The sequence below is a fragment of the Bombina bombina genome, chromosome 4 (genome assembly GCF_027579735.1).
Source record: "Bombina bombina isolate aBomBom1 chromosome 4, aBomBom1.pri, whole genome shotgun sequence".
Taxonomy (NCBI): Eukaryota; Metazoa; Chordata; class Amphibia; order Anura; family Bombinatoridae; genus Bombina; species Bombina bombina.
The window spans coordinates 1,020,715,918-1,020,729,628 of record NC_069502.1 but is presented as its reverse complement, the minus strand read 5'-3'; the positions used below and the strand labels follow the sequence as shown (position 1 = coordinate 1,020,729,628).

Sequence of the window (13,711 nt, the reverse complement as noted above, 5' to 3'; positions counted from 1 at the left end):
CTTTTCAGTTCCCGTTATAAATGAAAGTGCAGAACAATTATATTCCACACAGCCATTGGCTGTACACTCTAGTGACCTATTTATAACTGTCCCTAATTGGCCACAGCAGAGAAGGTAACCTAAGTCACAACATGGCAGCTACAATTGATTTATAGACACTAAAACTTTACACTTGTTTTGTTAATATTTAAACAGTTAATGAAACTTTAAAAACTTCATCTACATGTTATTCTCAGACTAAACTTTTCTTTGAATTGGAGAGTTAAACAAAATTGCACTGTTCCAGAGTCTAGAGGAAGGTGCTTTACACCACTCCAGCTGACACTTGGTATTGCGTATGTTGATTTTAGGCTTGTGTACACCTTCTCAGCCATGGATACCAATTTCATGAAGCACTTGTGCTGATGCTGCTTCCAGAGGCATTCTGCAACTCTGTAGTGAGTAATACACAGATGATAGGTGATGTATACAATGCAAGCGCTTCAGAACTCTGTGAGTTTGTGTGGTCTACCACTTTATGAGTGGGCTATTATTGCTCCTAGATGCTTCCACTTCACAATAATGTCACTTACAGTTCACCAGGATACATCTAGTAGTGCAGGAATTTCACAAACTGACTTTTAGCAAAAGTGGCATTAAATTGCAGTTTACCGGACTGGTTAAAGGAGCAAAAGCAGTTGCTATATTTACTATTAGATCTAGATTTTTTATCCTATGGCAAGAAAGCTCCCTTTCCACCCGTAACTGTGAAAATAATAGAAATCCAAGCCGGCCCGAAAAAGTGTTTCCCTTGAAAGCTAAAGTTAGGATCCTCAATTTTGATACTGTGTCAGCAGACCACAACTTCAACCAAAAAGGGCCCTTCTGGCGAGGACAGCCAAAGCATATTTTTTGCATTAATGCGAATGATCTAAATTATCACATCACAAATAAAGGAGTGTCAATCGCAAGCAGCAAATGCATTCCTGAATATCCTCTATGGATGACTCTTCTGAAATCAGCACAGACACACCATAGAGATGCTGCTCCTGCAACACAAACAATACCCACAGCAGGTGGAAACAACAGACCCCCTTGCAGAAAGCTTCCTGTCCATAGGCTCTCTAAAGGAAGTGCTGTCTTCCAGAGGAATTATGGTTATTCTGGTTAAGGTAGAGATAGCACCATCCGCCTTAGGAATAGGAAACAGTTTGTTTTTTTATTTAGGAGAAGGAATAAGTGTAACCCCAGGCTTGTCCCATACCTTGAGAATGATGTCCGTGACCAGGACAGGGACTGGAAAAACTTCAACTGACTTAGCTTTAGGTTTAAAGATAATATCCAATTGTTTTAAAGGCTTAAACTCAACTGGCTTAGTGGTTTGAACCCCTAGAGTCTCCCTAGAGTCCCTAGAGGGATTATTGTCTTCTAGAGTCAGATAACTAAACTTGCCTGGTAGCCGACTAAACAGTGGATACCTCACCCTTAGTAGAGGAACTTGAGGAAATATATTTATGCCTACACTTACTTGAAGGCAGCATAACTGCCATAACTTCAGAAATAGCAGACTAAGTGACTCAAAGTCTGGGGAAAATCCAGTTACCCCACCTTGTGTAGTATACACAGGCGTAGGACTGACTTTGCAGCATTAGAAGTAGACAATTGAGATTGTAAAACTGAGCTTAGGCAAGCACTGTAAAGTTGAGCTGAAGGACAAATAGTAAATAATGTGCAAAGCATACATTTGTTTGCTGGGAAAGCAAAAAATCAGTAGATCTGCCCTCTAGTGGGTTTAGTCCAACTGAAACAGTTCCAGTTTGCTCCATTAAATGTTTGTTATAGTGCAAAAAAATCACAGTAAACTTGTCACAATCTGTACAATAAAAGTGCACTGTGACACTGTGGGAAGTATCTCTGAAGTGAAAAATAACAGTAAGAGATATACTAGAGTTAAAAGATAAACTTAACACTCCTCCAGTAACTAAATGTGCACTGCAAAAGTTAGGCCAAAGATTGTATAAGAATAAAAGCCTCCTGTATTTAAACAGTAATAGCCCCAAAAATGATGGTGCAGTTATTAATACCCACCTAAAAAAACATTAAGTGCTGCTCTGCTAGTGGTAAAGGGTTGAAGCTTACCCCCTCTGGTACCAAAGATATGTGGCAAAAAGGAAAATTTCTGTAGGTAGCACGCCTGTCAGAGTTTCACCCTGATTTCAAAGGTTAATTGCAGCTTTTTATCTTGGCTGCCATTTTTAGACTCACCTGTGTTTTATCCTTTCCTGTAGAGTGTGTAACACTGCTCACTACTCCCAGGCTCCCTCTTATGGCCAAACTGGAGAACCTCATCAGAGAGAGACAGGTTGCAGTCCCAGAATGAAGATGTCATCACTTCCTATTTAACTGCCTCAGCCTTGTTTGCCATTGCCCTTGCCTTGTCTCTGACCTCTATGTGTATAACCTGGCTTGTTTGACGTCCCTTCTGGTTCCTGATCCCTGGCTTGTTCCTGACTTTGCTGATCTTTGTGTTCCTGACTCTGGCTCGTCTGACTATCTTTTCTGACTTTGACTCCTGGCTTGTCATTTTGACTAATTATAATTTTTAGTTATTTTTTTAATAAAGGTGTGATTAATTAAGAATTTCATGTCTGGTTCCAGGTACCCTGACAACACCAAACTGACACAGCGCAGAAAAATCATTAACTCTCCGCACTGCGCTCTGTCACTTCCTGCCCCCGGAATTAAGATCTGAACTTGGCCTTCTTTGTACTCCTGAGTAGGTTTGGCAGACGGTTAGAGGAGCCCTAAAAATGCTGGTCCCGAGCAGAGTCACTGGAAATCATTGTGCCACCAATATAACAGGACAGTTACCAAGCTGATCAAAAAAATATATAACAGTTCTGTACTATGATGCTCCTTGCAGTGCTTATTATTTACTGTGTGCTTTAGTCCGAGGTAAGTTCTTATGTGCTATGCTGCTGTGACCTGGCTATGCTGTACACAAGTGTATGTACCTATTGATAGCCTGTGGGCTGTGTGAGACAAGCAGGTGCTAACCCAGATAATGTCTCCCCTGTTCTTACCTAGCAATTAGTCTTGAGCATACAGTAGAGAACCCATGCTGTACTGTTACTGACCGTAGAGGATATACTGAGGGGCCAAAAAGGAGGAGGCTAAAGAAACTGTCCCAGTGACATTCTGGCAGGCTTGTGACCACAACTCATGCAAGAAAATTTACATTGCACAGCAAGTATTTTCCTATGTCCCCCCTCTTCCACGTTCTATCCTATGAAGGGATTAATATCTCTGTAATTCTTAAATAAAATCCTGAGCAACTCTATCTTCATATATTCCTAGACGAGGCAGAGAAATACTGGGAGGGTTAGGCAAATAGGAGGGATATTAAAGCTCTGATGCAGAGTGTCTTTGCCTCCTCCTGAATGCCAGGTGATGAATTCCCAACAGTAAGGAATTGTGGACTCTCATAACCTTAAGAAAGAAACAGCTTAAATGTCAAAATGGATGTCAGACACTTATTGAGGAATTACTAAACCTAAAACCACTGGATAGCTATGTAAATAAAACATACAATGAATTATTTTATGAATACAACAAATATGCAAAGTAAAGTAAAAAACGTATTTTGTCCAAAATTTTGGTCGTTAACAAAAGTAACAAATACAAATTGTGTTTCATTTAGTTTATCCTCTATCTATTAAAATGACAAACTGTATTCATTCACTAGCTAATTTAGTCAAGTAATTTTGGACAAAATCAGTTGAAATTTGTCACTCATTTTACAGACAAATAAAGTTTTGCATGTCTACTTTTTTAATAACATGTCCCTATTAGTACATGTTTAGCAAACTAACAGATCCTAACAAAACGCATTAAAAAAAAATATTTCCGATGCCGAGTGCTAGCTTGAGGAAAAACACCATAAAAACTATGTTCCGTTGGTACTTAACACCTCTAAAAACTTCACATATGTCTCTTTCACATAACAGATTATGCTACAGAAGATGTGGGGAAGTAGGTTCATATTTCCACATGTGGTGGGAATGCGGGCAAGTTAAACCCATATGGGAAAAGTTATTTCTTACTCAGTGAGTTGCTAGACAAACACATTCAGTTAACTATTTACCAAGCTCTCCTACATGAATCAATAAGACGATATAATAAACATATCAACATATTTATTAAAATCTTATGTACAGTGGTCCGATCCAGTATAGCAAGATACTGGAAGATGAGTGTACCCAATTGGCTAGAGGTTAGCAATAAAATTTATCTCACTTATAGGATGTATGAGTCAGCATCAAAGATACTGGATACAAGTGACTCCTTTGGTAAGGTCTGGTATTATAGTAATCTAAAGGGAAGGGCAGACACCTTGATGGACGGGTCAAAGATGGTTCCATTAGCTAGGGATAGTGACACAGAGGAACTCGGTATCTCAAACCTTTTGTTCTTTTTTATTTATTTTTCTTTCTTTCTTTTTGATTCTATTTTATGTATTTTATTAAGGCTTATTGTAGGTTGACCACGATTACTGTCTACAATGTACCAATTCATTAAATAGAGATAATGTAGATAGATCAAGGTTGGCCTATACTTGTATGATAAGAAGGGAAGTGGGATCATGTGATAAAGATCCAGGGGTTTTCACACATCTCCGATAGGACAAAGAAAATGACTATTTGAGAGTATCAAGAGACAATTCGAAAGCGACACAGGGACAACTCGGTGTCTAGCATGGACAACCACTTTCATAATAATTATATATACACAGGTGGCCCTCGGTTTACGCCGGTTCAATTTGCGACGTTTCAGAATAACAACCTTTTTTTCTGGAAAATTGCTGCCTGATGCTGGATCTACCAAAGATAAGTGTATTTGTTGTAAACTTATGGTAACTGTTCCTCCGGCTGTTGTTTGTAATGAATGGCATGACAAACTTGTTAATGCAGATACGATTTCCTTTAGTAATGTTCCATTACCTATTGCTGTTCCATCAACATCTAATATTCAGGGTGTTCCTGTTAACATAAGAGATTTTGTTTCTAAATCTATTAAGAAGGCTATGTCTGTTATTCCCCCTTCTAGTAAACGTAAAAAGTCTTTTAAAACTTCTCATTTTTCAGATGAATTTTTAAATGAACATCATCATTCTGATTCTGATAATGATTTTTCTGGTTCAGAGGATTCTGTTTCAGAGGTTGATACTGATAAATCTTCATATTTATTTAAAATGGAATTTATTCGTTCTTTACTTAAAGAAGTCTTAATTGCATTAGAAATAGAGGAATCTGGTCCTCTTGATACTAAATCTAAACGTTTGAATACAGTTTTTAAACCTCCTGTAGTTATTCCAGAGGTTTTTCCCGTCCCTGATGCTATTTCTGAAGTAATTTCTAGGGAATGGAATAATTTGGGTAATTCATTTACTCCTTCTAAACGGTTTAAGCAATTATATCCTGTGCCATCTGACAGATTAGAGTTTTGGGACAAAATCCCTAAGGTTGATGGGGCTATCTCCACTCTTGCTAAACGTACTACTATTCCTACGGCAGATAGTACTTCCTTTAAGGATCCTTTAGATAGGAAAATTGAATCCTTTCTAAGAAAAGCTTACTTATGTTCAGGTAATCTTCTTAGACCTGCTATATCTTTGGCGGATGTTGCTGCAGCTTCAACTTTCTGGTTGGAAGCTTTAGCACAACAAGTAACAGATCATAATACTCATAGCATTGTTAATCTTCTTCAACATGCTAATAACTTTATTTGTGATGCCATCTTTGATATCATTAGGGTTGATGTCAGGTATATGTCTTTAGCTATTTTAGCTAGAAGAGCTTTATGGCTTAAAACTTGGAATGCTGATATGTCTTCTAAGTCAACTTTGCTTTCCCTTTCTTTCCAAGGTAATAAATTGTTTGGTTCACAGTTGGATTTTATTATTTCAACTGTTACTGGGGGGAAAGGAACTTTTTTACCACAGGATAAAAAATCTAAAGGTAAATTTTGGTCTGCTAATCGTTTTCGTTCCTTTCGTCATAATAAGGAACAAAAACCTGATCCTTCCCCTACAGGAGCAGTATCAGTTTGGAAACCATCTCCAGTCTGGAATAAATCCAAGCCTTTTAGGAAGCCAAAGCCAGCTCCCAAGTCCACATGAAGGTGCTCAGCTGGTAGGGGGCAGATTACGTTTTTTCAAAGAAATTTGGATCAATTCGATTCACAATCTTTGGATTCAGAATATTGTTTCACAAGGGTACAGAATAGGCTTCAAGATAAGGCCTCCTGCAAGAAGATTTTTTCTTTCCCGTGTCCCAATAAATCCAGTGAAGGCTCAAGCATTTCTGAAATGTGTTTCAGATCTAGAGTTGGCTGGAGTAATTGTGCCAGTTCCAGTTTTGGAACAGGGGCTGGGGTTTTACTCAAATCTCTTCATTGTACCAAAGAAGGAGAATTCCTTCAGACCAGTTCTGGATTTAAAAATATTGAATCTTTATGTAAGGATACCAACATTCAAAATGGTAACTATAAGGACTATTCTGCCTTTTGTTCAGCAAGGGCATTATATGTCCACAATAGATTTACAAGATGCATATCTGCATATTCCGATTCATCACTATCAGTTTCTGAGATTCTCTTTTCTAGACAAGCATTACCAGTTTGTGGCTCTGCCGTTTGGCCTAGCAAGAGCTCCAAGGATTTTTACAAAGGTTCTCGGTGCCCTTCTATCTGTAATCAGAGAACAGGGTATTGTGGTATTTCCTTATTTGGACGATATCTTGGTACTTGCTCAGTCTTCACATTTAGCAGAATCTCATACGAATCGACTTGTGTCGTTTCTTCAAGAACATGGTTGGAGGATCAATTTACCAAAGAGTTCGTTGATTCCTCAGACAAGGGTAACCTTTTTAGGTTTCCAGATAGATTCAGTGTCCATGACTCTATCGCTGACGGACAAGAGACGTCTAAAATTGGTTTCAGCTTGTCGAAACCTTCAATCTCAATCATTCCCTTCGGTAGCCTTATGCATGGAAATTCTAGGTCTTATGACTGCTGCATCGGACGCGATCCCCTTTGCTCGTTTTCACATGTGACCTCTTCAGCTCTGTATGCTGAACCAGTGGTGCAAGGATTATACAAAGATATCACAATTAATATCTTTAAAACCGATTGTACGACACTCTCTAACGTGGTGGACCGACCATCATTGTTTAGTTCAGGGGGCTTCTTTTGTTCTTCCGACCTGGACTGTGATCTCAACAGATGCAAGTCTGACAGGTTGGGGAACTGTATGGGGGTCTCTGACAGCACAAGGGGTTTGGGAATCTCAGGAGGCGAGATTACCAATCAACATTTTGGAACTCCATGCGATTTTCAGAGCTCTTCAGTCGTGGCCTCTTCTAAAGAGAGAGTCGTTCATTTGTTTTCAGACAGACAATGTCACAACCGTGGCATATGTCAATCATCAAGGAGGGACTCACAGTCCTCTGGCTATGAAAGAAGTATCTCGAATACTTGTATGGGCGGAATCCAGCTCCTGTCTAATTTCTGCGGTTCATATCCCAGGTATAGACAATTGGGAAGCGGATTATCTCAGTCGCCAAACATTACATCCGGGCGAATGGTCTCTTCACCCAGAGGTATTTCTTCAGATTGTTCAAATGTGGGGACTTCCGGAAATAGATCTGATGGCTTCTCATCTAAACAAGAAGCTTCCCAGGTATCTGTCCAGATCCAGGGATCCTCAGGCGGAAGCAGTGGATGCATTGTCACTTCCTTGGAAGTATCATCCTGCCTATATCTTTCCGCCTCTAGTTCTTCTTCCAAGAGTGATTTCCAAGATTCTAAAGGAGCGTTCGTCTGTTCTGCTGGTGGCTCCAGCATGGCCTCACAGGTTTTGGTATGCGGATCTTGTTCGGATGGCTACTTGCCAACCATGGACTCTTCCGTTAAGACCAGACCTTCTATCGCAAGGTCCTTTTTTCCATCAGGATCTCAAATCCTTAAATTTGAAGGTATGGAGATTGAACGCTTGATTCTCAGTCATAGAGGTTTCTCTGACTCCGTCATTAATACTATGTTACAGGCTCGTAAATCTGTGTCTAGGAAGATATATTATCGAGTCTGGAAGACTTACATTTCTTGGTGTTCTTCTCATCATTTTTCTTGGCATTCTTTTAGAATTCCTAGAATTTTACAGTTTCTTCAGAATGGTTTGGATAAAGGTTTGTCTGCAAGTTCCTTGAAAGGACAAATCTCTGCTCTTTCTGTTATTTTTCACAGAAAGATTGCTAATCTTCCTGATATTCATTGTTTTGTACAGGCTTTGGATCGTATAAGACCTGTCATTAAGTCAATTTCTCCTCCTTGGAGTTTGAATTTGGTTCTGGGGGCTCTTCAAGCTCCTCCGTTTGAACCTATGCATTCGCTGGATATTAAATTACTTTCTTGGAAAGTTTTGTTTCTTTTGGCCATCTCTTCTGCTAGAAGAGTTTCTGAATTATCTGCTCTCTTTCTTGTGAGTCTCCTTTTCTGATTTTTCATCAGGATAAGGCGGTTTTGCGAACTTAATTTAAATTTTTACCTAAGGTTGTGAATTCTAACATTAGTAGAGAAATTGTGGTTCCTTCATTGTGTCCTAATCCTAAGAACTCTAAGGAAAGATCGTTGCATTCTTTGGATGTAGTTAGAGCTTTGAAATATTATGTTGAAGCTACTAAAGATTTCCGAAAGACTTCTAGTCTATTTGTTATCTTTTCTGGTTCTAGGAAAGGTCAAAAGGCTTCTGCCATTTCTTTGGCATCTTGGTTAAAATCCTTGATTCATCATGCTTATGTCGAGTCGGGTAGAACTCCGCCTCAAAGGATTACAGCTCATTCGACTAGGTCAGTCTCTTACTTCCTGGGCATTTAGGAATGAAGCTTCGGTTGATCAGATTTGCAAAGCAGCAACTTGGTCTTCTTTGCATACTTTTACTAAATTCTACCATTTTGATGTGTTTTCTTCTTCTGAAGCAGTTTTTGGTAGAAAAGTACTTCAGGCAGCTGTTTCAGTTTGATTCTTCTGCTTATAATTTCAGTTTTTTTCATTATAAGATTTAAACTTTATTTTGGGGTGTGGATTATTTTTCAGCGGAATTGGCTGTCTTTATTTTATCCCTCCCTCTCTAGTGACTCTTGCGTGGAAGATCCACATCTTGGTTATTCATTATCCCATACGTCACTAGCTCATGGACTCTTGCTAATTACATGAAAGAAAACATAATTTATGTAAGAACTTACCTGATAAATTAATTTCTTTCATATTAGCAAGAGTCCATGAGGCCCACCCTTTTTTTAGGTGGTTATGATTTTTTTGTATAAAGCACAATTATTCCAATTCCTTATTTTATATGCTTTTGCACTTTTTTCTCATCACCCCACTTCTTGGCTATTCGTTAAACTGATTTGTGGGTGTGGTGAGGGGTGTATTTATAGGCATTTTGAGGCTTGGGAAACTTTGCCCCTCCTGGTAGGAATGTATATCCCATACGTCACTAGCTCATGGACTCTTGCTAATATGAAAGAAATGAATTTATCAGGTAAGTTCTTACATAAATTATGTTTTTTGTTTATTAAACTTAGTTTGATGATGATGATGCAGTCTGTTGTGTAATTATTTTATTAGGTGATGTTTAGCAAATGTTTTTGTTCATTAAACTTAGTTTGATGATGATACAATCTATATTATTAGGTTTATAATGCAGTTTAGCATTTAAAGTCTTCATTTCAAAGCTTTAAAAATAATGTATTAGATGTTACTTATGACAATTTTAAGAGGGGCCTGGAACCTAACCCCCTCACTTCCCATTGACTTACATTATAAACTGGGTTTCAATTTACAATGGTTTTGATTTACAACCATTCCTCCTGGAACCTAACCCCGGCGTAAACTGAGGGCTACCTGTATATAACAGGAAGAGCTTGTAGTAAGAGAGAGAGAGAATATATCTCCTTCCCGCTTGTCACTTGCTCATATTTGTTTGTTGGGGAAAAAAAATGCTAATAAAAAGATTTAAACATAAAATCTTTCCACATACACGATAACTACCACCTGTAATTTAAATACATCTGTGGTAACATGATTTTAATTTCTAGGTTAAACTAAAAACAAGAAATGCATTCTGTAAGCAGTAACAAATTACATATACAGGAAGAAATTACAGGTAGGTATACCTCGCTCATAGAGTGTTATGGACCGGAGCCCTGCTGTAAAGTGAAAACTGCCTTAAAGGGCCACTAAACCCAAAATCTTTCTTTCATGATTCGGATAGAGAATACAAATTTAAACAACATTACAATTTACTTCTATTATTTATTTTGCTTCATTTTTTAGATATCCTTAGTTGTAGAAAAAGCAATGCACATGGGTGAGCCAATCACACGAGGCTTCTATATGCAGCAACCAATCAGCAGCTACTGAGCATATCTAGATATGCTTTTCAGCAAAGAATATCAAGAGAATACAACAAATTAGATAATAGAAGTAAATTAGAAAGACGTTTAAAATTGCATTATCTTTCTAAATCATGAAAGAAAAAATGTGGGTTTCATGTCCCTTTAAAGTGAAACAAGGCGGTTTTAGCTTTCTTTTTACTTGCTAGCATGCTTAAAAACATTTTTGAACTTTACATATATTAGATGTGTAATAGCGCTAAGTTTAGCTTAACACTAGCACAGTTCAACACAGTATTCAACGAAGCCTGATGAAAAAGTCACAGGTTGACTGAGAAACGCGTTGCTTGTTTTTATCTGTTTTAATAAAGTAAGCTTTACCAAATGTGAGTGCAATCTTTCTCATATACCATCTTACAAAAGTATATACAGTACTAGGCCATGTGGCACTTCTGTTCTCTTATGTCCTCTACAGTATTCAACTAGTATTCAATTAAAACTGTACAGAACCTGTAAATTGGTGACAATTACTGTAGTAAAATTTGCTAGACACAGAGTATACTGCAATGCTGTAAACAAATGGAACTGTGCAAAACAAAATGCCAGTTGACTTTCTTGCAATCTCACGATGAGTACTGTTTAAAAAGGTTGAACTTCAGTTCCCTATTAGCGCTGTATAAGTGAAGTGCTGTAAAGCGAGGTATACCTGTATTTAAATTATATATTAAAAACTACTAAAAATAGTTTTGAAATTATCCTGTAAAAGAACATACCCTTTCTTGAGACACAAAGTTGCTACTTTTACAGTCTGCAGAAAAATAGGAAAAGTCATACGTAAAGGTTTTCGTCCTCTCTCTCCCAGAATCTCCTGTGACACCATCTGACATCTGTGTTAACAAAAAAAAATACTCGTTTCTGGTTCAGAGAGACCATACACAAACATATTTTTTTTTTTTTATGTTTTAACATATATACATACATCCTACATCCATTTTGCTGAATTATAAAAATATACACTGTATTGCAAAAAAAAAAAAAAATTGTATTCCATGTTTCCATCTCACAATGATGCAGTGCTTAAACAGGATTATATGACAATTTATCCATTTATCATTTCCGGGAAGACAGGAGCCATAGTTTAGTCTTCTCGCCCAGCATCAATGTACAACCCGTTATGAATGAACATTATTTTTCAATGCAGCATTCATTTGCCTAATATACTAACCATATATAAAATACTTTTCATATCTATTTAATAAAACACATAATAGATGACTAGGCTAGTAAAGGGAATACAATCTATATGTTCACTGTTTGCCAGATCATCAGTTTGGCCAGACCAAAATATTAGTTTTGTTATTGCTTACCTCAATATGGTCAGATTAGGAGGAAGGAACAAAACACAAAATTAAATAATGGAATTTATAAACAAAATAGTTACAAGGTGAAACCTATAGTAAAAAAATAATCTGTTCACCAATGTGCTAGCAAAATAGTTCATTTTATTTATGTATTGGCTTTATGCTTTCCTTACTCAAAAACATATAAAGACATGACTGCTTTTATGTCCCTTTACAAATATGGATCAGGGTGAATAGATCTAAATTACATGGATTAAAAAAAGCAATTTTAAAAATGCTATTTAAATGAAAATTTAAACCACTGCATAAAAGGATAATTTTTAAACTAGAATGCAGCTCCAAAGTTCAACTGCACATTTTGCCTGTTGAAAAACAAAAATTCACAAATTCCACAACCCCTGGCCTACACAAACTGATGACCACATGACATGTATCACCCAATCAGTTTACAAATTAGAGTTGTCACAAATTAATAATTGTTTAAATTTAAATTCATTAAAGCTGCTTTTTATGAGGTGTTTTCCATTTAAACAATTTACAATTCATTAGGTATTAATAGCATTTTATAACCATGCTGTTTTAAGAGAAGTACAAAGGGGTATTTATCTTTATGCTGCATAAAGTTTATTCTGTTGTGCTACTTCCTCTTGATTACTTTCCAAACTTCACCCTCTTCTGTTTCTTTAATTTATTTGTATTTATCCCCCCACACACACAGGTTTATACCATTTGTACATGCCAGTTCTGCAATTCATAACCTGGTGTAAAAAGGTAAAGAGCAGAGGGTCCTGGAGGGGGGTTTTATATGGTCCAGTGGTGAGGTAAAATGATCATATTGTAGATTCTGTTCAGGCACATCTGGGGTGACATTTGTTTCTGAATAAACTTGAGTTTTATTGTCAGACTTGCAAAGGTGTGTGCCTCTCCACCAGTAAAGCAAACACAGTTGTTATCAGCCATTGAAGAACCCAATATTGTAGTATTCGTTTTAACTGAAATAGCTTTTACTTATTCAATTAGCAAAATTAAATAAGTGTAAATGTTTCTCTTTTAATAGAGTAATAAAGAGTAATAAAGAGTAATATATTTAAAATCCTTTCCTGTTGTAATTTAACAAGAAATAGAGGGCCGTGTGATGTGCTACCTTTAACCCCTTGCACTACATGAAAAGTAGGCACTACGTCACACAGTAATTTGTTCAGAGTACTGTATTAAAGGGACAGTATAAACCAATTTTCATATAACTGCATGTAATAGACACCACTATAAAGAATAATATGCACAGATACTGATCTAAAAATTCAGTATAAAACAGTTAAAAAAAATTACTTAAAAGCTCCCAGTTTAGCTATGTTAAAAAAGGTAGCTGGAAAGCCCACTGCAAGTGGGAAATAGCAGACCTCCCCTTCCTCTGCATATGAGAAGACCCTTTACACAAACAGGAGCAAGCTGGAGTAGGTATAAATCAGTATTCTACTAAAACTTTGGGGCTTGGTTAGGAGTCTGAAAATGAAAGCAATGTTATTTAAAAATAAGCAAACCTATACATTTAAAAAAAACCTGTATGAGCTATATAAATGGATCATCTACAAAACATTTATGTAAAGAAAAATCTAGTGTATAATGCTGCTGTCCCTGCTTTTAGATAAGGGGGCCTACGTTATGGAAGAAAATACCTAGAGAGGGAGACCCAACACGGCAGAAAAAGAAGTGATCTTGGAGGAAGGTCGGGGGTCCCCTACACTAAAGAAGAAAAAAAACAAAAAATGTGTATGTATATATATATGTATGTATATATATATATATGTATGTATATATATATATATATATATATATATATATATACATACATATATATATATATACATACATATATATATATATATATATATATATATATATATATGTTACTGGCAGACT

At 36.8% G+C, this 13,711-nt stretch overlaps 1 protein-coding gene across 2 annotated transcripts in view; it reads right to left on the bottom strand.

Annotated features, from left to right (window-relative positions):
- Window positions 1-13,711, bottom strand: part of KIF16B (kinesin family member 16B) — a 999,411-nt gene that overhangs the window by 925,615 nt on the left and 60,085 nt on the right. For both annotated transcript variants that reach the window (XM_053712121.1, XM_053712122.1), the window contains exon 4: window positions 11,204-11,317. In XM_053712121.1, the coding sequence (XP_053568096.1) occupies window positions 11,204-11,317 (114 nt within the window). The remainder of the gene's footprint in view (window positions 1-11,203; window positions 11,318-13,711) is intronic.